This window comes from Aythya fuligula, chromosome 18, assembly GCF_009819795.1.
Source record: "Aythya fuligula isolate bAytFul2 chromosome 18, bAytFul2.pri, whole genome shotgun sequence".
In the NCBI taxonomy this organism is placed as follows: domain Eukaryota; kingdom Metazoa; phylum Chordata; class Aves; order Anseriformes; family Anatidae; genus Aythya; species Aythya fuligula.
In genome coordinates, this window is record NC_045576.1 from 4,959,335 (window position 1) to 4,984,016 (window position 24,682).

Genomic DNA, 24,682 nt, shown 5'->3' on the forward strand with positions numbered 1-24,682 from the left:
AAGGCTTTTGTATAGGTGAGGAGCTAGGTTATTTCAACCATTAAATGCAATCCCCCTGAAGATTGTGGGATACCGAGAAACCTCCTTTGTTAAAAAAGCAGCCCAGTCCTCTACCCAGATCCCCAAACAAATGACCTAATGTGGCAGGCACGCTCCGTAAATTTTACGTTCTAAGTTAATCCTGAAAAATGCATTTTCAACAGCTCTCCTTTGATGCAAAGAAAAAGTTTCTTTACCATCAGGCGAAGTGACACTTGACATGCTATCTGACTATCCTGAGGGGGACACTGACATTTTCTAATGATATCCCCAAGGCCTTTCAGCTCAAGATATTTTACATTCTACTGGACATCAGTCACACTCTACAAACAACTGCAGCTTGCATGACAGTAACAGGTTCAAGGATTTCTCCTTAGATCACAGACATATGTTTACAATTCTACCCTTCCCCCTTTAAAGCAAAAATAATTTCAAGCTCCGTGCGTGCTCTCTTTCAGGTGCCATTGTTTCCTTTGTGAACAACTATTGACCAAGAGAGACCAGTGCAATCCCTTCCTGTCCCCAAACTTTACTCAAATATTGTCCCACTGGTATTATTTTTCTCATTGTAGGATTATAGCAGGGCTGAGAATGGTGGAGGAGAAGCCACGCTAGAGATCTGGGCATCTGATTTCCAGACCAGACGTGCTCTGCAAGGCCACCTTCATCACAAGCATGTTCTTTGGCTGAACTACAGCACGTGTCTTTTGTAGCAAGTTTATCACACATTGTTCGCATTGACTCAGTTCTAATTTTCTGAATTTGAACTTATCAGAAGAGGCCAACTGTGCTCCACAAATGTACCCTGCAAAGGGAACTGAAAGCAATTCATTTCACATAAACTATTCAGCCGGTCAACATAAAGCAGCCATCAGTCATTCTCAATCCAGACTAGGTGACACCTTTACTGCTGACAGCAGTTTGTAACCTGATGTTTTTCAGGCTCTTTCTGCAGTTATTGTTACTCGAAAAATAATCTTTTCTAACCTGACTTTTCCTGTCCATCCCTCTTCAGTGATTTCCTCACAAATTTATGTTACATTTCTCACTAAGGCTCATCAACTAACCCCCCTCCCCGCATCTGACTCGCCAGAATCCTGCTCAACCCAGCCCTGTATGTCAGCTCTTTGAAGGGACTTGACACAAGTGGAAAATCCTAGCAGCAGCACTATTTCCTTCTATATTTCCTGAACACAAAGCACCGTACTGATGCTCAACAAAATATTGCTTTTAGGACTTCGGAATGTCTCTCACAAGAGTCTCATGTGCTAAATAAGACATAAAGATCTTTCAGCCCTATGAGGTACAGACGACTTAGCAGAGGATTCCTGGGCACTTGGGCAGTCACCTGCCCACAACAACTGCCACTTCATGAATCAAGACAGCCCAACAGACAGATGCCAGACTGCGGAATTTGCCAAAGGTCTTTATACAAAGTCAGTTGCAAAAGTACTTAGTAAAAAATACATGTTAATATCTTCTTAAAACAGAAAAAAAATGAACCAAAAACAAACCACCTTTTCCAAAGAAGGAAGCAGAAGAAAGAAAATCTCACCTTAAAATAAGCTCTTTTTAAACCTACTGTGAGATAGGTACAGGCAGAAGAAACTTGCAGTAGAAGTAATACTTGAAGTGCTTATCATTGGGGTTTTTTATTTTCAAAACGAGAATTTGAAAGAGGTTTCAAAGCTTGAAAGCACAGAATAGAAACAATTACCGGATCATAGGAAACAGGAATGGAGAAATTAAGAAAAAAATCGAACTTGAAAATCCAGCGATCAACATCTAATTGCAAGCCTCAAGAGGTGTTTCTGCATGATGATAAAATATCTCATTCATTATCCCCAAGAGAAAAAACTGTGACATTCATGAGAGACAAGTGGAACCAGAATGAGAAAGAAGAGGTTGGAAAAAATTCCAGCAAATGCTGTATTTGAATTAGAAACAAGGAAATAGCATAGCCAAATAGAATATTTGTGGAAAAACATGAGGGCAGCCAACAAGCATCAGGCCTTGTAGACCTGGATTTGTCAACAGTAGAGAAAAAGATCTGATTGGCAACCACGACGGTAGTGAAAAAGGGCTTAATTTGTTAGCGGAGAATTTCCTACATTCTCAAGAATTTGGGAGAAAGTTTGCAAGCAGCATCTGAGCAAAGAAGACAGCACTCTATGCTGGTGATAAGGGAGAAAGCATAAAAAAGTGAAGGTAAAGAAGGAGGGAAAGTGAGCCTGCCACAGAGAAGGAACAGAAGCCCTGTAGAAGGCGAGCTTGAACTAATGCTAAGGCTGGCTGATGATACTTCTCTTCAGTGAGTTCTTCTGACTTATGTTGATATTCATCTGATAATCCACATATTGCAAGGAACAAAGTATATGACAAAATAAAACAGTGTTGTAATTCAGATTATGGGATGCACTGACATCAATTTGCTATATCTTTTCTTTTGCAAAAAACATCTACAGCACCAAAACAAATCTGGGAAATGACAACAGGGAATAGACTGTGAGCTCTGAAGAAAGCTTTTTTTTTTTTTTTGTAATCTTTTCCTTTACCAGCTAGAACAAGTAGCATTATGGCAGGATATGGCAGATTAGAAATAAGGAGCACAGCTGTACTCTGTTACAGTTTTGGCACCCCTATCAATTGCTCAATACATCTTCCAAGCTGGCACTGAAGATTCTACTGATGCTTCAGCAGCCTTGGCCATGAAGCCGTATGAAGGCAAGCAAACCAACAACACTGGTGCAATGTAGCAGCATAAAGACCATAAAACTGCACATTTACTGGAGAGAAGTACCCTGATGCTGTACGCAGCATACACACTTTGGCATTGGTTTCAAAAAACTGATGTTCTTTCTCTGCTCTGTTTTTGTATCTTTGATAAATACCTTGCCTTTTCTCAATGGTCCCGAGTTCAGTGCTTGCATCTGAATTGTGATAAAATATTACAAGGCATCTGTGTGGTTCAAGGTTTTCAACTAAGGGGTGGTCAGCACAGATCAGCAAAACAACATGTTTTTCTTCTGAGCACAGAATGCTCAATAGGTGTACGAGAATACGCACCAAATGTGAGTCCTAGTACTCAGGAGTGGTACCCAAGGCCAACCCCTACACTTTTAGAAAAGATTCTTTGAAACACACTGGGGTTATTTATCTTTCTGGATGCTTCCAGGAAAATCTTACATGTTTTTCTTACAAATTAGATGGCTCCAGAAGACATCAGGTAACATCTTCTAGCAAACCTGATACCTAAGTACAGCACACTCGCCACCAAGTATGAGATAACGTGGTTGAGATCATATATCATGGTACTGTTAGGCTGGATATTTATTTTCTCAAAGCCATTGGATTTTCTCCTTTCCCCTTTTATGGTGCTACAGGGCAAGATAACATCCTGAAAAATAATACAATTAACAAAGCACCGAATGCCAAAGATTGACTCAGTGGAACACAAAATAAAGAATATGTGTGGCAAGTGTTAAGAGAATCAGCCGATAAAGAGGTAGTAATGAGCACACTAACCCAGCTTACAATTTTGTTTAGAAGAACCTTGCATAACTTATTGAAGACTCAGCAACGCCCAGCAAAAGGATAATGGCCTAGTAAGAGAATAGGTAAAATCAGGAAGATTGGCTGAATTGCTTTGTGCAGCCATGGCAGAGAGTTCATTCACCAACCATGGAAAAGGATGGATGACCTGATCAGAAACTGATGCAGCTCCACGTTCATGCTCTGAAATATCATCCCATAGGGTTCTGAAGAAAAGGAGTTGCTCCAGTAGCATAAGATGCAAATATGAAAAGAGTAACTTTGGGAGAAAAAAAAAAAAAAATCTATTCTTACTGTAGAAACTCTATTTGTTTAATTCACTTAGCAAGTTGCTCAACACTCTTGATAGCTAACAAATATAGTTTGGGATTATTTCCTTTGTTATACCAAACTCACTGTGACAGATTATGCCTAGACTGACAGATTTTACTTGCTGTATGAATACTAATGATTTTAGTACTCCCTTCTCAAGTTGTGTTTAACATATGTTTCCATAATTATGTGTTATGCCTCACATAATGCACCTCTCTCTTTCACAATCTGCTCAAGATATTGTTATCCTAGAAAAGAAAAGGCTAACTGGCATGAATACACTAATTTTGTGACCTTCATCAGGAGAGGGATCTTTCAATTAACATACTCATTAAGGTTTGCCATAAGCAAACAGTTTGGCTACAGTTCAGAATGATTTTTACGTGGTAGAAAGAGGAAAAGAAGAAAGAGTCAGGTTAAGCCTGACATGTCTGGGTTAGGGAGCAATGCCATAATGGACACCGTATCATTCCAAGGAGTAGGGAGCCCACAAACAACAAATGTTTTTCCCTCAAAAGCAAAAGAGCATTTTTCTAACATACCATCTTTGGAAGAAACTGCCATGACACTGTGGCAGTATTTGAACTACCACGAAGAATAGTGGTATGTAAAGACCTTGTAAAGAAAATTTTATACAGATGCTCGTTTTTCCTTATTATGTAAGATACATTTGTGTTTAGTCAAATTAATTTACAGTTTGCACTGTACCAGAACAGGAACTCAAACTGTTTAGGCTACGATGACAGCAGAAACAGCACTAGTTGTCATTAAGAGGTCAGCATTTATCAGATGTCCCAGCACAGTGCCATGCTAATTTTCTCACCACAACACTTAGGAACCTGTCACAGCTCAAACTGTAACTTTCATAGTACTAAATATAAGACTACAAAAAAAACACAGGGTGGGCAACTGGAAAATAAAGATTTTAATACAATATGTGTTATCAAGACTAGATATCACTACTGTCTCACATCCTGTAAACAGCTTATGTAAAATGAATTGGTTTCAGCACAGTTTGTGAAAGGTACTGATTTCTGCATCCAGAAAAGAAAAAGAACCTTTAGGAACATTTCAGATAACTCAAGAAATAAAGAATGGCACTGCTGAAAGCTCTTTCCTTAGTAACAATTTTAGATGGGGAGGATTCTGAGGTGTTTTGTGGTCTATTTGTAGGACTTTGTGTCAGGTTGTAAATCCCATTTCCTACTGAAGATCTGGCTGCACTTTTCCCTACATCCTGTTCTTCAGGCACTTTGTTGAATCTTGGACACCACTAACTCCTGCAGCCTTCTCCTCGGTCACTGCACGGTGATGGAAAATTTGTAATACGTGACCACAGAAGAGGAAGCTCATCTGAGAAGCTATTTATGACTGCACGCGTCTGCTCTTTGACTTAAAAATACCTCAGCTCCTCATTCCTGTGTACATACTGAACTTTCACTGAAATCTTTACGGAGCTCAAAATCAAAACAAAAATTAGAAGCTTAGTTCTTGAAGATTTTGGGCTTGATTGTACTTGATCATTAATCTGGGCAAGGGTCACTCACTGGCTCCCAGGACTTATGGAGTGAAAGGCCTTCCCTGCTCCATTTCTTTGCTTTTTGCATTTCTAATTCTGTTGCACTAGTAATATCTTAGTAGGCTTTATTTTTAAGTGTAACTCTTGGGATAACAATTATTTGTTTCTCTGTGGAAATCAAATCATTGTTCTTTCCACAAGGACTCAATTCACACCAAATTGAAAGAGAGAAGAAAAAGAATATAGAAATATGTCATTACATATCACATCTCTCTCTAGAGCTTTATAAACAGACTGTGGTAATCATCATTATTACTACAGTGTATGGTTTTAACCAGCAAACCACATTCACATTTCTGAACTTACCTTGTCAAGGAAGGTGGGGCGGTCCATGGAAGACTCTTTGGAGATTGGTGGTGGGCGGCAGCCAAGGGGTTTGGTGACCATTCCATTATAGTCGGTCACTCCCATTCCACGCTTGTCCATTTCCACCTTCTTTTCCAGCAGAGCACCTTCATAGAAAGGGGAAACGGATTGAATAAGGTGACACAAAGAGAGTGAATTTGCCAACAAAAGTTCACAAAAGTGTGTCTTGCTTACAAAAGCAAAAACATCTTTAGAAAAGTAATGTTATCCATTTGAACTGGATAAGAGCAAACTCTCAGAATCATGAGCTTTTGTTTTGTTGCTTTCGAGGAAAAAAATTATTTACACAGACACTTACTCATGGCCTGATCGAGATTCATATTGTTGCTCTTCAAGGCCTCTTCCGCTGGCTCTCTCTGTCAAAAACAGGGATAATGTTAAGAGAAAAAGTAATCATGCTTCTATAATTTCAATGAAAACTGAGAAAACAGATACATCTCAAAGTACTGGATTCAGTATTTACTCAGTGGCACACACAACGCCTGCACACTTTTTTTTTTTTTCTTTGGCTTTTACCAATTCCCACGGCAATTTAGCTTCAGTTTGTCAAGTAAGTACCATTTCTACAAGGTCAAGCCACACTCTTCAGCTGTTCAAATTTCTTCCCGTTTTCTAGTGGCAACTTAAATATTATTATTATGTGTCTCTCTTAAAAAAAAATAAAAAACCAACAATACTCTAATGTCATCAATTTAATAAGGAGTGAAGAACAGAAGTGGAATTACTACTGAAGTTCAAATAACACCTGTTATAAAACTCTGAACTTCACAAGTTCTATAAATGTCACCAAGCAATCTCGGAGAGCACTCTTATGATACAGCTTATGATAGATTTCTGAAATTGGAGTAAATTTCTAATTCTAGGTAACAGAACTACTTCCCAGTCTGAAGAACACTGAGTATCTTTTTGTAGTTACAGTCTGAGACAGTGAAAGACAGGACAAGTAAAAGCTACAAAGGCTAAGCCACAGGTACACTGAACTATAACCACTACTCACAGGGAAGCCCATGTCTGTGAGCTGTTTTATCAGGCGGTTCATGATCCAGGCCTCATCTTGCTTGCTAGATGTCTTCATGCCCTTGGTAAACAAGCGAGAGATTCCATTAATGGTCTGCTTCCCATATCCATACTGGTGAGATGTACATCAAATGTGATCAGTTTTCCACATTAATATAAATGTTATTAAATGTTATATTAATACATTTATTTATAAAGTATTCAAGAAACTACAAACAATGTAACTATGAGTCTCTTACTCTACATATCATTCAAATTTTATCTCAGCTGAATAGATGTTCAGTGTACTGTTTATGATGTGATTTGCTGACCACTGAAATAAAGCCACCTTTCATTTTAAGTATCTGATTTTAATCTTTCGCAGAAAACCACAATGAAATACAAAAATCTGAAATATCACAACACTATATATTTGATTGAATCACTGGCCTATGTTGGCTAATGGAATAACAAACTGATTGACCGTATGTGTTCCAAATTCCTTTTAAATTGTAGGCTGGCCTTGTCCTGAAATAATGACTGTGCAATGCAAAACTTCCTAACATAATTGTGTATGTTCTTGGTTAAGCATGAAGTCACTACAAAATTGCTTCTTTCTCACACCAGTACATACCTTAAAAATTATCTGTTTGTTTCTCCAAATAGGAAATAGATATCTTTGCTGGATCACTTCATCACAAACTACCATTTGCCTTTCTACCACCACAGAAAGTGTCTGAAGACCCACTCAACACTTCTTTCTGTTAATGTGCTATCACTTCTTCAGAATCCATGAATGCTTATAAAACTTACAAAAAAACAAAGACAACAAGGACAAGAACTCCTGAAGCATCAGACACACTGGAAGTCAAGTATCTTTCCCTTGCTCCTGTAGACAAGGTAAGCTATACTCAAACCACTGAAGTACCAAGCTCTTTTTGTGTTCTGGTGTCTAATGCCAGGTGTAACGCATGAGAAAATGTGTGAAAACTGATTCTAGAAATGTTGCACTGTAATTCCACTCGTTCCTATAGATTATTTTTATTTTTGTCTTACCTTTTGAAGTCCTTTCTTTGGGGCATTCCCCCAGGAGTTACAGGAGGAGCTGCTCTCTTGTGAAGCAGTATTATTCCACATATCTCCTTCTTCATCTTCCCACTGACTAGTACTGAGATTCACTTCATCCCCACCACTGCCCCAGCCTTCTTGCATAGATTTTGAAGCTGGAGGGAAAGAGGGAGAAGAAAATCAGATTTAATTTTATGCAAATCTTACAGAAATATCCTTTTATACCATATCCTGTATGCCAGCATTTAAGTATTTTCAAGAGATATATAGAGGTTCATCAAATAGCTTAATTGGCATTAAATGATAAGAACTCTTCCTTTGAAGCTAGCAAAAAAAGAAAAGTGCTCTAAATACTGCTATAATAGAAAAAGTCTAGCAATGGCAAGTCTTACTTTTTCCTGAACAAGTAAGAGCTGTGATCATTCCAGTCTCCTAGGAACGGAGAACCAAAAGTATGACCACACACTTGTAATGTGCAATTTTGCTTTCAATGAATCTCACCATTTTGGCTACCGCATTCTTCCAGTGAACAAAACCAAATTACAAGGTTACTAACGGTCAGAAATTCATTCACATCTCAGAAGAATGGGATCTGAAAGGAGCAAGCAGGCTGCAAGGAACACTTTACATTAAATGATGAAGTTGCGTCAGCTCAATCTGTTTTTTTTCTGTTTACTCTGTTTAAAGCAAAGATTATTCATTCTGAGACCTATCAGTCCTCTTTTTAGGTTTTCTGGGACCTCTGACTGTATCTGCTATTTAGTAGGAATAAAATTAAAAGGTTATCACAGCCAAAGCAGAAGTTTTGGCTTTCATAACACCTTTATATTTACGGGACCAATGCATCAAATTCATTATTTTAAATGAATTTGGAATGTCAGAAATTTTGAGAGCTAATTGGAGTTTTGAAAATTTAGGAAGTCCCTGATTTAGCTGCACAGAAAAATCAGAAGCAGTCCTGTTTAAAGACACCGGCAGAAGCAAACACGCTTTTTGCCCTTTTTCCCCAGCCCCTTCAGACAGTGATGTCCGTGCACGTACCTGGTTTGCACAGTGCTGGGGCAGCAGCTGGAGCATTTGTTCTTCCGTATGTCCCTGCCGACTCGGCAGGATTATCTCCCCACCCTGTACCACTGCTGGGGGGCTTCCCCCACGCTGAAGTGCCATTATCAACTGCAGCAGAAGGGGATGACGGCTCTCCCCAAGAAGCTTCGGTCTTTGTGTGGACGTTAGGCATTTCTCCCCAGCCTGCTGAAGCGAGGGGAAGGAGGGAAGAAGAGCGATGAGAGGAAAGGCTTCTTTCGTCAATAATTTAAAAGACAGACATTTTATTAAAAGTCTTTATCTGGAAAGAGCATGAACCAGTAAGCAGGCACAGTGACTCTAATTAAGCATATTTAAAAAAGCCTTTGATTTAGACTCAAAAGTCTTTTTCTTAATTTAATAGTAATGTCAAGTTGTCAAGATGGAAAGAATATTTCTGAGCACAGCCGGGGCAGCCAGGTGAGGCCCAGATGCAGCCCACACCAAGCAGCTGCTTCCCACGGCTCTTCTCGGAGCAGACCAAGCAGGGCTCGGGGAACACAGCAGTGGAAGCACTCACAAGACCAAGACCCAGATTTGAGTTGGGCCTTTGTCAATGTAGCATTTTAAGTTGTTTTAACTACTGTCAAATTATCGAATCTCTTTTCTCATGCCCTGTGCACAAGATGATACACCACTTTCAGTGCAGATTACGTGTGTTAACATTCCTTAAAGCTTTTATTACAGCTTGTGTTTGATTGTGTTCACTCCCTGCCCCTTCGTCACTGAAGCTTTAGGTTATAACCAATACGGTTTTAATGGGAGAACTAGCAAAAATGCAATTAGAACCCACAGTCAAATCATGAGGAATGGCACGTAGAAGTCACTGTTTTCCTGCAGAGTATTACTTCAGCTCATCGAAAGATGTAAGCTACTCTACAGGAACAGCCTTAGTCTGGCTTGAACGTAATGCACTTAAATCCGCATCACACCCATTTTAGCACTACAGTTAAATGTGCCAGGAGCTGCCACATAGCTTCAGAGTCCCAAAGAGCAACACAGACCAACACAACAAAAGCGTAACTTGAATTTTAAATGCCCATTACCTCTTACAAAAAGTCTTTTTTTTCCTGAAGTTTTTTTCTTTTTCTTTTTTCCTGTTGTACATAAGAATTCAGAAGTTTTGTTGAATATCAGCACTTGAGAAAAGCGTTTTCAGTTCTTTCTCCCCAAAACAATATCTAACGTACAGAAGAGCAGCTTCTGACTCTCACAGAGGACTATTTGCTTCATCGAATTTTCCAGAAGGTCAGATTTGGATCACAGATGGATTTCAAGGTACTTTTTGAAAACATGCGAGAGTGCCAGATACATAGCAGGCAAGAAAACAAAGCTTTTACATCTATCCAATATAAACCTATTTTTCTACAATTACTACAAAAAACACATCATATTAAATGACAACACAGATCTCAAAGTATTGCAGAATTCAGTATTATGCTGTCTGCTTAAAATGTCCACTATCACTAGGCTGCCAATTCAAGAAAGCTGCCTTCTCTTCATTGGAGATGAGTATTATTAAGTATTATTAAATATTTTATTCCAGTAAACGATGGCCCTGCCAGATCTGTAACTTCTGGCTCACAAAATGGAAACAGATCTGCTTAAGAAGGAAAACTGGTTTTACTGCTACTCAAAAAAAGAGTATCATTACTTTTTTTTTTTTTTTTTTTAAACAGATTTCATAACTTAAGGGCTAGATGCCTACTTTGCTGCAGCATTATTCTTTTTTTTTGCTCCCCAGTGCTATCTGTAAAAATATTCCAGAAAGCTTCAAAGAGAAGAAATGTAAGATTTTCTATACCAGCTAATAACTAAAGAAGGTATACAATGCAAGGAAGTCACCACAGAAGAGCTTAAGAGTATCCTGAAATAGATTAAACTGTCTAAGCAATAATGTTTCATTAAGCAACAGATTGAGCAGGCTTGCTACAAGTCTTTGCACAATTTACCAATTTCAACAGAAATTTTGTTACTAGAAACTGCAGGCAAAATACACCTCCAAAAACAATTTGAATAGTGACTAGCAGTGGAAAAAAAATCCTTTCAAATTGTGGACTCATACTTGTTCACCACTGCAGCGTTACTGTATTGCATTATTTATTTTAGGCTCCACTTCTTAAAGCAACTAAAGTTCTCTCATCTAATGATAAAAGTGTACATGACATAAACCATACCCAAACAAAGCCTACATGCTCAGGAACACGTAGCTTAATAAAGCTCCTTTGCTACCCGCGAGATTCATCGTGTTTTAAAACATATTCCTGACCAAACCCCAAATTCACTGTTTTATTAAGCAGGTTTTCATTTAAAGCAGAAATGCTGTGTTCTGTTCTAAGCTGTATTAGCCCAGCTGAAACTTCTGGTTCATTTTAAAATGTGTACAAAAGATAAGCACCCAAACGTGTGTGCATGTAGGTGAACCACTACTTAACCTGAATACTTCCCTTGGTGTTTCACCTAACACACTTGTTCAAGCTTACTGCTTGCATCTTTATGTCAAATTAATTTAAGGATTTTTTTATCTGATTTTTTGCCTTAGTACTCAGGAGCCAACCTTGTAACTGCATGGATTCAATCATGTTGACATCTGAAAACAAGTAACCGCAGGCACATGAACCAAAACCCAAAACATTTCTGGAGCACCAACTGGAGTACAACATGCAGAGGCTGCAGAACACTAATATTCCCCTGAGTCCCTGCAAAACATACTGGTAATACTTTAAGCAATTCAATTCAAGAAGTCAACCTTAAAACAAAATTCATAAATGGAAAAGGCAAAGCGTACTAGGTTTTAAACTAAAAAATTCAAAAGAACCGGTCCTTCTGATGCTCTTTACTAGAAATCCAACAACATTGATTAAAGAGATCACAGACGTGCAACGTCCAAGTTATTTTGAGTTAAGTGCTTTAAGTGCGCTGAGCAGTAAATAAGATGGGATTACAAATAATGAGGGAACTAGCCTTTACTAAAAGATAACGCTTGCAGGTACACATAAACAAGCTAAATGTATTAAACAAAAGTTTTCAGATTTATCTTAATACATCGTATTAAGCGAAGGAAATCAGTAAATAAAACCTGAATGGTGCTAGAGAGCTAGGTTGTGCACAACAAAAATTAGCCTCTACATAAATGCCCGAGTAGCTACCATTTATGGAGCTGTTTTTCCCTCCAAGGTAGGTACTCACTTTGTTATTATCTTTATGCTACCTTTTTATGTCTCTACGTGGCTTTATTTTAAAAGCTTTAAAAGGTTGATATGTTTTGAAATGGATGATGCAAAATTCTACAGGTAAGAGAAAATAATATATTTATGTAATATAATAATTCATATTTATTATCGTCCAGAAGCCTACCTTCTTTTAAATGAGGTTTTTCCTTGATTTTTACAACAACCTAGTGTGCCTCATATTCGAAACAGACATGGGTGGAATATTAGTTCAAAGAATCTGCAGTCCAAGCAGCTTGCCTCCAGGAGCACGAAGCTTTCCAACGCTCCACATTACCCAACACGAGCAGATTGCAAATGGCATCGTAGTGGGCTGAACAAGCACAGAAAGCTACTTTCAAGCTCCTTTACACAGCTGTTTGGAAGGAAGACACCTTCGTGATGGTCTCAAATCTGAGCCAGTCTTCAAATTTTCAAAAATTCTCACAATTTTCTTTATGAAAATAAGATGCATGTAAGGCTTTCTTAAGAAAAAGCCTCATGCTTTAAAAAAAAAAAAATCCACCACCACCAAAAACCACATGAAAAAAAGCAACAAACAGATCCGCATGAATGTTGTTTTGCAGCAGGATAAGCTCTGCTAACAGCTACCTTGGCAAGAAAGCGAGGCTTTAATACGGAACTTTTAAAACTGTTAGAACTGCAAGAAACAAAGAGATCGCAGTGAGTAATAAATATGGCCACATTGGCAGAGTTTTGTTTTATAGAAATAAAAACATAATTAACATTGGGCCTCTGCCAAAAGGAAATCCTCAAGGGAAAGTGAAATGTTAACTAAGTTATGGCAGGATGCAGTTGTTTTCCCTCAAAATAACCCTATAGCCATTTGGATGACAGAATTTGTTTTTCTTGAGGTTGTTTGGTCTGTGATAAATACCAGTGTACGACTACAATAAAGGCAAACCAAAATATCAGAACCTTATGCAGATGAAAAAGGAAGATAACAGACAGAAAAATGAAACTGTTTACTAAATAGTCACTCATTAGTCTACTTATAAAAGAAAATAAATTAGCTCTAGCAGTGTATTCATTCATACACGTACGTGTGTAAGGAAAGGTTACAGATGTTTTTAATAGTCACCTGTAACCCTCAACCTTTCACGTCCTACTTTCCTAACAGGTATTCCAGTTCAGGCAGTGGAGCTCAATGCTTTCTTGCATTACTCAGCATTAGGGAAGCTCTTATTTGGCTGTCAGCAACGAGATCATCCCTGCGTGAGAGCAGAGGACAGGTTTCTCAGGATCACCTAGCTGTCCCCCAGTACTTAATTGTTGGAAGGCTGAGTGCACACCACAGGATTTTAGGTTTTCACATGAGCAGCCTAAAGGAGCTCAAAGCTGATCTGGTTTCATGTCCACTGTGATGAAAGTGCAAAGTAAAAAAAAAAAATGCATCCTATTTTCTGTTTTGTGTATATCACATGTTAAGAGTGGCACTGAAGTTGCTACTGACACAATGGCACAAGATTATAAAAGAAACGGAGAAAATAATTTATACTTTGTTTGGATTTTAAAGGTGGAGCTGCTCGCTCTCTAGGAACCACAAAGACCTTAATTTTTGACATACAATCTCCACAAGGAAGACCATATTTCCTTCTGCTGGCTTCGTTTCAAGAATGGAAGACCATCTGTTGGAACCCTGCCAGTCTCCACCTATCTGGTACCTCTCCTCTATCTAACAGGAATGCATCAAGCCCACTTCTTAGCATTTGAAGGAAAGAGCTGTTGGTGTTTGGGATCCAAAAATCTCCCTTTGTTCACTCATCCCCATTTGCAGAACTTTTTGTCACTTCTGCTCGTCTTTCTAAATAACTCATCAGTGGCTTGGGAGGAAGCTCCCCAAACCAGAAAGGAGTATATTCATCACATTATCCACCCCTTTTTTGTGTGTTTTTATTTACAATAGAAACTCCTCAGAGCATTACGCATTTCATCAAGTGTGTACCAACATCTGCTTCCCATCAATAGCTTTTAAGTTCTGCACTCAAAGAATTCTGAGAACTTCTGAGGATGGGCGACAATGTGAATAACAAGACTGTGACTTGGCCCCCATTTCTAAACTAACATAGTATAAATGCACAATTCTAAAGGCACTGCTGCTGCTTGGAGAACCATTTACTAGAGCTGTGCAGTGAAATTAAAATCCACTTTGCTTTCGGTATGTGTGACTGTGCCATCTTACAGCTATCCAACAGGCTTCTGCAGCAATACAGAACAGAATTCAGCATCCCTAATTCCCTGAATAACAGTAAATGATAAAAATGATTGGCAAAGCATGTCAGGAGCCTCGTAGATGATGAAATGCCAATGTTAACTGCTAAGTTCAAGTGCTGGAAGATTTTATATGAGCACTTATCTGTGCCCTATGGCATGGCCTTTAATTATACAATCAGGTTTTACACAGAAATACTGTGCACGGAAAAGAATTGCTATTGGATAAAATTTGGCTTTGTTTTACAGAAGACTCCTGGCTTCAAGACTCTAGTTTCCCCTACGGCAGAGGCTGGAAATGCATATTCCCTGTCCCATGGGACAGGAAATTGAGGTATGAAAAAATTAGGTTAAATGGTGCGACAACAGACTGTAAGACCATGTCTGCTCATGATGTAGGAAAGCCATTCATTACTTGCTTTTGTGTGTGTGTGGTGGTTTGTTGTTGTTTTTTTTAATGTCATAGATAATTCTATAATTTGCAGGTGTTGTAGGTCTGTGTAATTTCAACACACATCTATAGTATAGTGCTCAAAAGCTGCTACGTGCTATATGCAGTGTTAAAAATTGGTCTTCTCACTCTGGGAAGCAAATAGGGTCATTTTAAATTGCACTCTTTTTTGCTTTCTGTGTGGGAAATAAGCAGAAGAGGAGCTCCTCTCAGGCACAGCCAGAAGTAAAGCTGGTCATAGCACACAAAGGCACAGAGGGCAGTACCTAGCTTCTGCTCATTTGCAGATTCAGTGATAGACCTTCAAAACATTTCCACGTGGGGCTCTTATATCCATGCACACACACACCACCGTATGTAGGCAAAAATATGCAAAGGACAACTTATGCCTTTGATAACTTTTAAGAATATCTGAACTGTATTTTGAATTGTCCTCACTTAAATTTATCCTCTTTCTTGCATACAATCTTCAGTACATTCTGCGAGTTGTTTTGGTTTAATACCTTAGGATATTTGTAATGGAAATGTTTGCAAGATGCACAATAATGTCATTTTAACCTAGCCGTGTGCTATCTCGAGTGGATCACTTCAAATAAATAAGCTGTTCTCTGACTGCATAAACATATTACTTCAAAGAAACCCTTCCTTTGCTACCATCTAGTCTCCAGAGGTAACCCCTGAAGATTAACACCAGTTTTGAAATTCCATTTTCACAATCTGAAGGACTCAGAACAGAGAATTTTCCTCTGCAAGGTGTTAATTATTTGAATAGCATTAATGACACATCACTGTACACGAACAGTTTTAAAAACATATGTAATTATCCAAAAGTCAGCTTACTGGGGGGAAAAAAGAAAACAAACAAAAACACTAAAAAAAAGACGCCTCTACTAAAATTCAGAAATTTGTGTTGTCGGTTTCATGGGTGAAGGTTTAAATACGGATGATGTAAATTGAAAACAAGCAAATTATAAAATAACTACGTTAGACTGGCTGTGTACAAATCTCTTTAAAGATTTCTCTATCTGGAGCACACTTTATTTTATAAAAATAGATACCCTCAACTATTAAAATATTTGACCAGAGAAAGGAACGCAAGACTATTTTTATACAGACATTACAGTAAGTTTGAATTATTTCAAAACATCAAAGAAAAACGATGGAAATAAGAGAAGTGGAACAAATCCCACTTGGAGAAAAGCACAGTTAAAAAGTCAATATTTAGCCACGACCAAGACGAAACAAAAACTTGGACACAAAATCAGATGAAGAATTTTTAAGAGCACTGCAAGATTAGGTTTCTTTTGAGAAGTCTGTGGTCGTGACATAGAACAGGGCTTCTAGTGACATTTATTTAAATACCTCCCTCCTAAACACTTTTTTTCTCTTCCCCCCCCAATTTTCATTCCTTGCTGCTTGTCTACAAGTACCTTGGTTTTGATTAGAAAAATTCTTATACTCTTCGGATGCTCAAAAACCTTGTCTTTGGAACAGAGCTAAAGGTAGACTAATTCTTCCCAGCCACCCTGAATGTTAACATCTTTAACCAATCCAGCTTTATGAGAACATCATAAAAATCCAGGATACTCTCCATGCTTGAGACCTGAAGTACGGAAGAGAACTGTTTCTTCATAAAAGACAACAAACAGAAGACAGAGAAACAGCATCAGCCTGGATTCATACAACTGTTAAAAAACATCTGCTGCCAAGAGATATGGTTGGTAGAAAAGAAATAGATGCTTAGTGTCTAAACAAGAACAAAGACTGACTAATAGTAACAGAAGACAAGAGAAGAGAGGTTAGCAAAAAGACACGGAGCTCTCAAATGGCTGAATTAAAAGAAGGTGCTAACTAACCATGGAACACCTGACAAAATAAATATGGATCAACAAGCTCAGGTTGCAGAGCTTTATTGACCAGATATTGTTTAAAGCTTTTCTTACGCTCATTGTGCAGCCAGCCAAATTCCTTTCTGGTCCTACTTTTAAAACATTTTCGATTGCAAAAAGGTACAGTCAACTGGTTTCACTTAGATACGCAGTTTTCCAGATTTGCTCATTGGGACCTGCTGCAAGCACATTTCAGTTATTCTCACATACACCACTGCAGCACTGGCAAAGAGATCATTAAAAGCAACAGAAATTTAGAGAAACAGAAAATCCCTTGCCTGTATCATGTCTATATAAAGAATTAAAAATAAGGTATTTGAACTTAAGGTAACAGCATTGTTAACTGTTAACACTGCCTCAGAGTAAATGAATGCATTTATGCTATGACACAAATACAGGGTTTCTCTCTCTAATGCACAATTACAGAGTGATCAGGCTAGACAGCATTCAGCAATAATGGAACTGGTATAACGTAGCTTATAAAACTATTTTCATACCTGGACCAAGCAGCGGGGACCGGTTCGGCTGGGCACTTGACTGGTGCGATGGCTGAGGTTCAACCATGTTTGTGTTGATAATGGTGCTAGTGGTGGTGGTATTGGTTGTGGTACTGCTCTGAATTATAGGATTATTTCTATCCCACATGTTTACAGTCTTGTTGTTGTTGTAATTTGGGTCGCCCCAAGCTGAGGTACCATCATCGATTTCCATCTTGCGGCGAATGGACGGTGGGGATGGCTCTTCCCAGCCAGTTGCCTCACAGTTCTCTTTTTGTTTGGCTGGCACCGGCCCACCAACCCACCCCGACCCCGTCTGTTTTACAGAAGCAGCTCCTCCCCAGTTACTCACATTGTTGTCCTGGGGTTTGTTAGCCCAATTTTGTTGGGGGCCTGGCTTTAACGATTCCCCCCAACTTGTACCTGTATTTGCCTTGCTGTTTGTGCCATTTCCCCACCCACTGGTCCCAGACCTCGTGGAATCATTCCAACCAGACCCTGACCTATTGTCAGAGTCCCATCCAGATCCATTCTTCTTCCCATCACCCAAGTGTCCAGGAACAGATGACGAATCTGTCCAATCTCCACCTCCTGAAGTCCAGCTTGGATTTGATTTCTGTCCATCTCCCCAGTTTTGAGTTTTGGGTTTCTGAGGTTCACCCCAGGTAGGTGATTTGTCCTCCTGATTTGCGGTCCCACTCCAAGCGTGGCCGCTTTTGGCAGCAGCAGCATTATTAACAGTAGTAGAGCTTGCTGACTCTCCCCATCCCCCTGGGCCATTTGGTGCTTTGTTGTTATTGTCTCCCCAACCTGTATTTGTTGGAACAGCTGCAGGTGGAGAGTTGACCCACCCAGATACTGAAGAGGTATTTGTACTGTTCATGATGGACCCATCGTTCTTCCCCCCTGAGTTTGAAGATTGAGTAGCTGCACAACCCCAGGCCTCCGTTCCATTGTCATTCTTTCGTTCAGACCTTGGGGACTCTTCAAATTCCCAGGCAGTGTTTTGCTTTACAGGGGTCTGTCCCCACCCTGTATTGGACAGGACCCTGGGGTCAAGGTCATTTCTTGGCAACTGAACTTGCCCTTGGTCTATCATCCCTTTATCTCTCCTCCTGCCTTCTCCAGCCCCCTCCCTCCCAGTACTGCCTTCATTTTGACTTCCACTGCTATCGTTACTTCCTTCGCTAGCTGTGGTGCCAGATGCTGCAGCTTTGGCCCAGGAGTTCATTTGTTCATTGCCCTGCTGCATGGCAGGATTCGGACTGGTAACACTTGAGCCATCCCACCCCGTTGATCCTTTCCCGTTGATGTCACTATTGGAATGCTGGTTTGGGGGCTTGCCCCACTCACCGTTTACACCGTTACTGGCGTTACGGTTGGGGTGGCCCCAAGCTCCAGAATGCATGCTACCAACACCGCTGTTGCCACCGCCCCTGCCCCACGCTAGTACCCCAGGGCCAGAAGGAGGCCCCGAATCCCACGCACTCGCTCCGTTTCCTTCCTTTTGCACAGCACTGCTGGATCCATTTTGTTTAGCACTTAATGCTGAGTTCACAGTGTCTCCATTCCCCTGACTGAACCCAGAATTGCTGTTTCCTGTGGCAGGATTACTGGGGGACATCCCCCATACTGAACTGCCCATTCCTTCACCACTGCCCCCACTGACTTGAGAAACTGATGTTCCATTAGCACCAGGAAGGCCTTGCAGGTGGGGCGGGATGATGGCCCCCATACCAACAGCCATCCCCCAGTTCGGCAGTCCATTTGTCTGCATTGCATTGATAGGGTTTGGTGAAGAGTTCATGGGGTTAGTGTTATTTGGTCCATCAGTGTTAAGGTTCTGAGGTTGTACGCTGAAAGACACATTCTGAGAAGTGGACGTTTGTGGTTCTGTGCTCTCTTGCGGCAGCAAGTTTCCCCAAGCACCTAAGGTGCCTGTTGGGTTCCCATTCTGGTTGCCCATGTTCTGACCTATGGCACTGACTGGACTGCAAATACTGGAAGGGTTGCCTGCTCCCACAGTTCCTTCATGTCCGAGTACAGGCCAGGCAGCTGGATTGGCATTAGGGTTAAGGTTAAGATTAATGCCAGCATTTGAGTTGGAAGCACCCCAGCAGTTTTGACTTCTACCGTCTCCAATCATGTTGTCCATCTTTCCATCCCCACCGCTGGCAGAGCAGTGAGCTAGGCCAGAGCCGGAGCCTGCAGCCACCCCCCACACCCTGGCCGAGTTTCCGTTACCGTTTGCTCCACCAGCTCCAAGGGCACTCTGGTTAGAAGTGCTTTGGACGAGTGCTCCGTTGGCGCCATTATTGCCATTAGTTTTCTTTGTATGTCCAGTGAAGTTGCCTTGGGCACTCCCTGTAGCCATGCTACTGTTCTCTGAGCCACAGTTGGAGGCAGAGTCAGTGTCTGTAGTACATTCTGAGGCAGATTCAGTCTCAGCTCCTGTGATGGAAGGCCACGCTTCCTTGTCAGTCCTGTCTATTATCACTTTATCCCAGCTGCAGTTGCCTTCACTCCTGAAAGTGGGCTGCTGTCCCCAGTGGGAATTTTCATAATGGTCTCCCAATCCACTGTGACTGAGATCTGAAAGGATCCGATAAGGTTGAAAATGAGTCCACTGTTCAAGTACTACAAAAACACGCTCTTAAATACTGTTTTACATCGCTAGCAGTAATGATGAGCTCTGCACTGAAGTCTAAATCATGCTAAAATTTGGAGCACGGTTTCTAATATAATACAGTAACTTTTTCCACTACAAACTACCATGCTCATATTTAGTGTTTTTTTTTTGTTTTGTTTTGTTTTGTTTTAATCTGACAAAATTCTCAATTAAAATAATGGGCTAATTCTATTTTAGAACAGAGCAGTAAAAATATTTTTAACTTCTTGGTATACTATTTAAAATAATAGACAATAAATACAGATAGCAAATACACTAAGCCTACACGAAAAATCTAAAAAGTGAATTTGGAGAAAACATAGAAGATCTGTAAGACTCATTATTTTACTGTTTTCATTCTTCAGAGAAACAAAGAACATCCAATAAAAATAAATGTCTGTCTACCATTAGACATTATACGCACACACCCGTCCTCCCCCCCCCCCCAACACAATTAATTTAGGTTTTCAACCCTTCCTGTAAATAAAGGAACAAAAACTGACAGCCATCTTCACTATACAGCATCAATTATAAATTTAAACACCATTACTACAACTTACATTTTAGCAGAGAACATAGGCATTTCTTAATAACAGCTTTGTTAAGAAACTTCGCTCTTAAAGGATTTACAAGGGGTTTAAACATGCTTTTTAACTTGCACATACAGCCCTAATTCCAACCCCCAAACCAGTGAAAACTAACATTATATTACACATATTCAGAAGACAGTCTATTCAGAGCACCTCCCACATCATCAAATGTAGGTGCTAATACAAACAATTTTTAAAAACTCTCAAACCTCTAATTGCTTGCCAGGGCGCAAAGTTAAACAGAAAGACACAACCATTCTCATGGTAAGAACTCAAGCTTAGTCAAGTTTTTGCTTTTAGTTTCTATCCCAGTTGCTCTCTACAAAGGATTTTTAGTACAGATTACTCCTTTTAGTTTCTTTTGATGGGAATTTTATTGCAAGGGATTCAGTCTGATCCTAGGCATACATACTGGAGGCCATCTGCAGAACAGTTCTCCTAACTGGCTATCTAAAGAAGGGAGAAAACTGTATACACATACACGTTACAAATTTCAGATGTCAATTATTTTTACTTGCTGTAAATCTGCAGAAACATGACTTATTTTTATGATCAATTAGTCTAGATTAGATTTGAATAAGAAGTGCATGACTGTTTTGAGAGTAAGATGTATATAACAAACCTCCCAAATAAGCTGCTAACAGTGGATGACTAATATACATTGATTTGAATCACAAATATTTTGGTGTGATTAGCTTCTCTAACTGCTTCCAATTAAAGGTATTCCAACACTGTGAAAAAATGGTTCCAAGAATAGAAAAAGCGCTCTCTCTTTGACAAAGTCTCATTATTCACGTTTTACCTGTGGCTGTGCAAGCAAGAGCAGTGATTACTCAGTTGCCTCATGCAGATTATCAAGATGAAGAAAAAACACACTAAACCAGGACAGATTGCATCTTTTTTTTTTTTAATCAATTGTAACAAAAGTATGCGTGATAAAGAAAGGAAGGGAAAACAGTCTTAGCTCATCACCTGTCTTCTTACGATGCCAGGAAAAGCCTAGTGTTTCACAGAAAGAGCTAAATAATTGGCATTTGTACGACAAATCCTACAGAGAATATGAACCAGCCACTTGGACTGACCTGGATTCCTGCCCGTACATGCGATGGCTAGAAAGGAAGAAAGCATCACATTGCTCCTGGACAAAACTGACTGGTTACAGAGCTGAGGAAGAAGGTTGAAAATTTACCTGATAATCTAGGTTTGCTATACAGGTGTTAAATAGAGACCAGAATCCCAGGTAAGACATGGAAGGTGAAAGGAAGCCTGTGAAATGACTTAAAATGGGTCAACAGGGTCAGAAATATGAGCCAAGCAGCATTCTTAGCAGAGCACAAATGAACAAAGGAAAAAAGCTGCAGCAGCCAAGGCCAGAAGATAAGAAGTTGAGGTAACCAAGGAATCAGATAAGAGGAGTTATGTGAGATTTTTTCAACACAGTGGGTGGTGAGATTCAGCACTATGTTTCAGACATGTCAAAAAAGATTTAAAAGTGCCTTGAAATACATACTTTCAATAAAAGGGTCTTGTCAAAGCTGAAACCTCAGGTACACGTGTGAGTGCCTGGGAGAACAGCGCTGCTGCCCAAGGCAAGCGAGAGTCTGTGTGCAGGGCAGGTTTATGGAGAAAGGTCAACAGCACAGTGCAGGATGGCTCGATACTCACTGAGGTGACACAAAGACCAACAAGATGAAATCAAAGGCAGCTGCTTGATTAACCTTTTCTTTTATTTTTTAAACAAAGATGGTAGTTAAAGCAATGCACAAGTATGAAAGCATTTAAGTGATAGAACGTAAAGGGAAGGGGTGGGAACAGAAGAGGAAGATGACAAAGCTGTGAAAGATTCAAAGGAGCAAAACCATTCATTATATGAGATAGTGGGATTTTGAAGAGCTGCCAGCGAACAAACAAACAAACAAAATTATGATGTGAAAGAACTATACAGACCAACAGATGGCCCTATTAAAATATAGCAAATGGCCAGGTACCTGAGCTTGGCTAAGCCCATCACTCCAGACAGCATCACACAAACACCAAGTTTGGCTCAGGAAGCAGCATCCACGCAGATCAAACGCCCTTCGCTTTTCAAGGGTTTGCAATAATTGCTTCCTTCTAACAGCATTGTTCCTTTTACTGAGGTTCAGACTATGCCCCCAACAATAACAACTGAGTAATCTGAAAGTGGTTACTCTGGTAAGGATTAAAATAATTCTGTTAGATGACATAAAATAAGTACTCCCGTTAACAGCAGTGTACCTGTGTTCCTCGGTCCCTGATCTGGAGTCAGCAGTATTGTGCTGGCAGCTTTCACAAGTAATGTGCTCAAAAGCCAAACAAAACCTAAATCCAACCCCTTCCAGTATAACCTCTACAGCAATAGGACTATCAAGTTAAAAACAACAACAACAAAACTGAAAAACGTACTCAAAGGTAGTTTCTTGCAGATCCAGGATAGAAGTTGCCCCCAAAAGCTTCTCCAGTAACCAGCATTAGGTATTTCACTTTAGCTCCTGGGGTCTGAAACTCCACCTTGATTTTCTTGTGTGTTAAAACATGACAGTGGCTACCACATAGCTAACAACCCGTCTACACAAATGACCTGCAAGAGCTCCTTGGAAATAACTTCAAGCCTCAGAGAGGAAGAGCTTTTCAGAAACAATTGCTTCACAGTCTCTGAATAGGTACTGGAACAATTGCTTCTAACACCAAAAGGCTGCTGCTATAAAACTAGTAAGAAACAGGGCAGATTAAAAATAAAAATCACGGAACAAACATGCAGCTGCAAGACTGTGACTCTACTGCTAGGCAGATAACAGACTTCAACCACAGACTGGTCCTGAAGAAAGTAATTTTTTTTTTTATGCTTTTGTCTCTAGAAACAAATACCCAAAAGATATTTTTCCATTTTCTCCAGACTAAAAGTAGTTCATTTCTATAAAATAAATAAGCATAGAGTAGCAAGGTCCTACTTAATCCATAAGGATTTTACACAAATAGAAAAAATGATGAAAGGAAAATATTTTTATATGATTAAATCTAGGGGATTTTTTTTTTGTTTGTTTGGGGTTTCTTTTGAACACAAATTCCTTCCAACTCTCTAGGAAACCGAGTCTTCATAAAAATTGCCAATATTTTATTTTATAAGCTGTTAAGACTGAAACGGGAAAACCATTAAAGTGTTGGTTCTTAAGAATCAATTCCTCTTTATTCATGCAAAGATCTGAAATAAAGCACTGCAGTCTACCAGAAGCATTTCTATCCTTCTTATGAAAGATTTTAAACAAAGCATTACAAACAGGAACCACAGGTATTTTATGTCAGCAAATTGTAGTTCTGGTACACCACGAAGTCAAATTGATTTTTAAATTAGTACTTTCTGTTTGAAAAATCTTAATAATGCATCTTTTACAAAATAGAGTTCCCTTGATTAAAAAAAAAAAATCTCCAGCAATCAGGAATGAAAAATTAATCTTATACTGAGATTAACAACTCAAATTTGTTTTAAACACACAACTTCTGTCAAATTGCAAGAATACAGGCTACCTGAGAAATGCAAAGCTTTTTCAGGTAGATCAGTGTTACCAATAAGTATGACTTTCTTTTTTTTTTTTTTTTTTTTTTTTTTCCCCTAAATAATATAACAAGATGGGGGGAGATTGCTGGTGGTAGGCACTGCAGCCAGCATGCTTTACAAATTTCAATTCAGCTGTTCTTAAAAATAGAAAACGTTTTTAGCCGTGTTTGATAATAGAAATAATTAGTTGCAAAATCAGGTTAATGTTTACACAGATTACAAATGTAAAGTATGAGTAGACTGAAATGTGAGGAACTGTTGCATGCATGCATTTCTTTGAAAAGCAAAACACTTGGCCTGCACAAAGGCAAACACTTTGATCCTCCTCTAAAAACGTTGTTTATTATAATATTCCTTTTCATTTTTTTCAGCTAAGTTAAAAGTAACTCTACCTTCATAACTTCCATTACTGTAATTAGTTTGAACAGTGTGCAGTAAAATTATGCATCCTCAGCTATGATACAACATTCAGCTGATTTACAAGCCAAAGTATAGAGATGGTGCGAAATGGCTAAGCCTGGGATAAATTTTTAATGACAGCCATATGATATGTATTAGATTTGATTTAAAATCAGAT

General features: G+C 39.3%; 1 protein-coding gene across 8 annotated transcripts in view; it reads right to left on the reverse strand.

Annotated features, from left to right (window-relative positions):
• The window catches only part of TNRC6C (trinucleotide repeat containing adaptor 6C), an 82,003-nt gene that overhangs the window by 19,158 nt on the left and 38,163 nt on the right, over positions 1-24,682 (reverse strand). For 7 of the 8 annotated variants that reach the window (XM_032199435.1, XM_032199434.1, XM_032199433.1 and 4 more), the window contains 6 exons: positions 17,274-19,865; positions 8,954-9,163; positions 7,901-8,067; positions 6,846-6,926; positions 6,147-6,204; positions 5,789-5,934 (listed from right to left, as the gene is read on the reverse strand). In XM_032199435.1, coding sequence (XP_032055326.1) covers positions 5,789-5,934; positions 6,147-6,204; positions 6,846-6,926; positions 7,901-8,067; positions 8,954-9,163; positions 17,274-19,647 — 3,036 coding nt within the window. In that variant the 5' untranslated portion in view covers positions 19,648-19,865. The remainder of the gene's footprint in view (positions 1-5,788; positions 5,935-6,146; positions 6,205-6,845; positions 6,927-7,900; positions 8,068-8,953; positions 9,164-17,273; positions 19,866-24,682) is intronic. The other variant, XM_032199429.1, reaches the window with a different exon arrangement.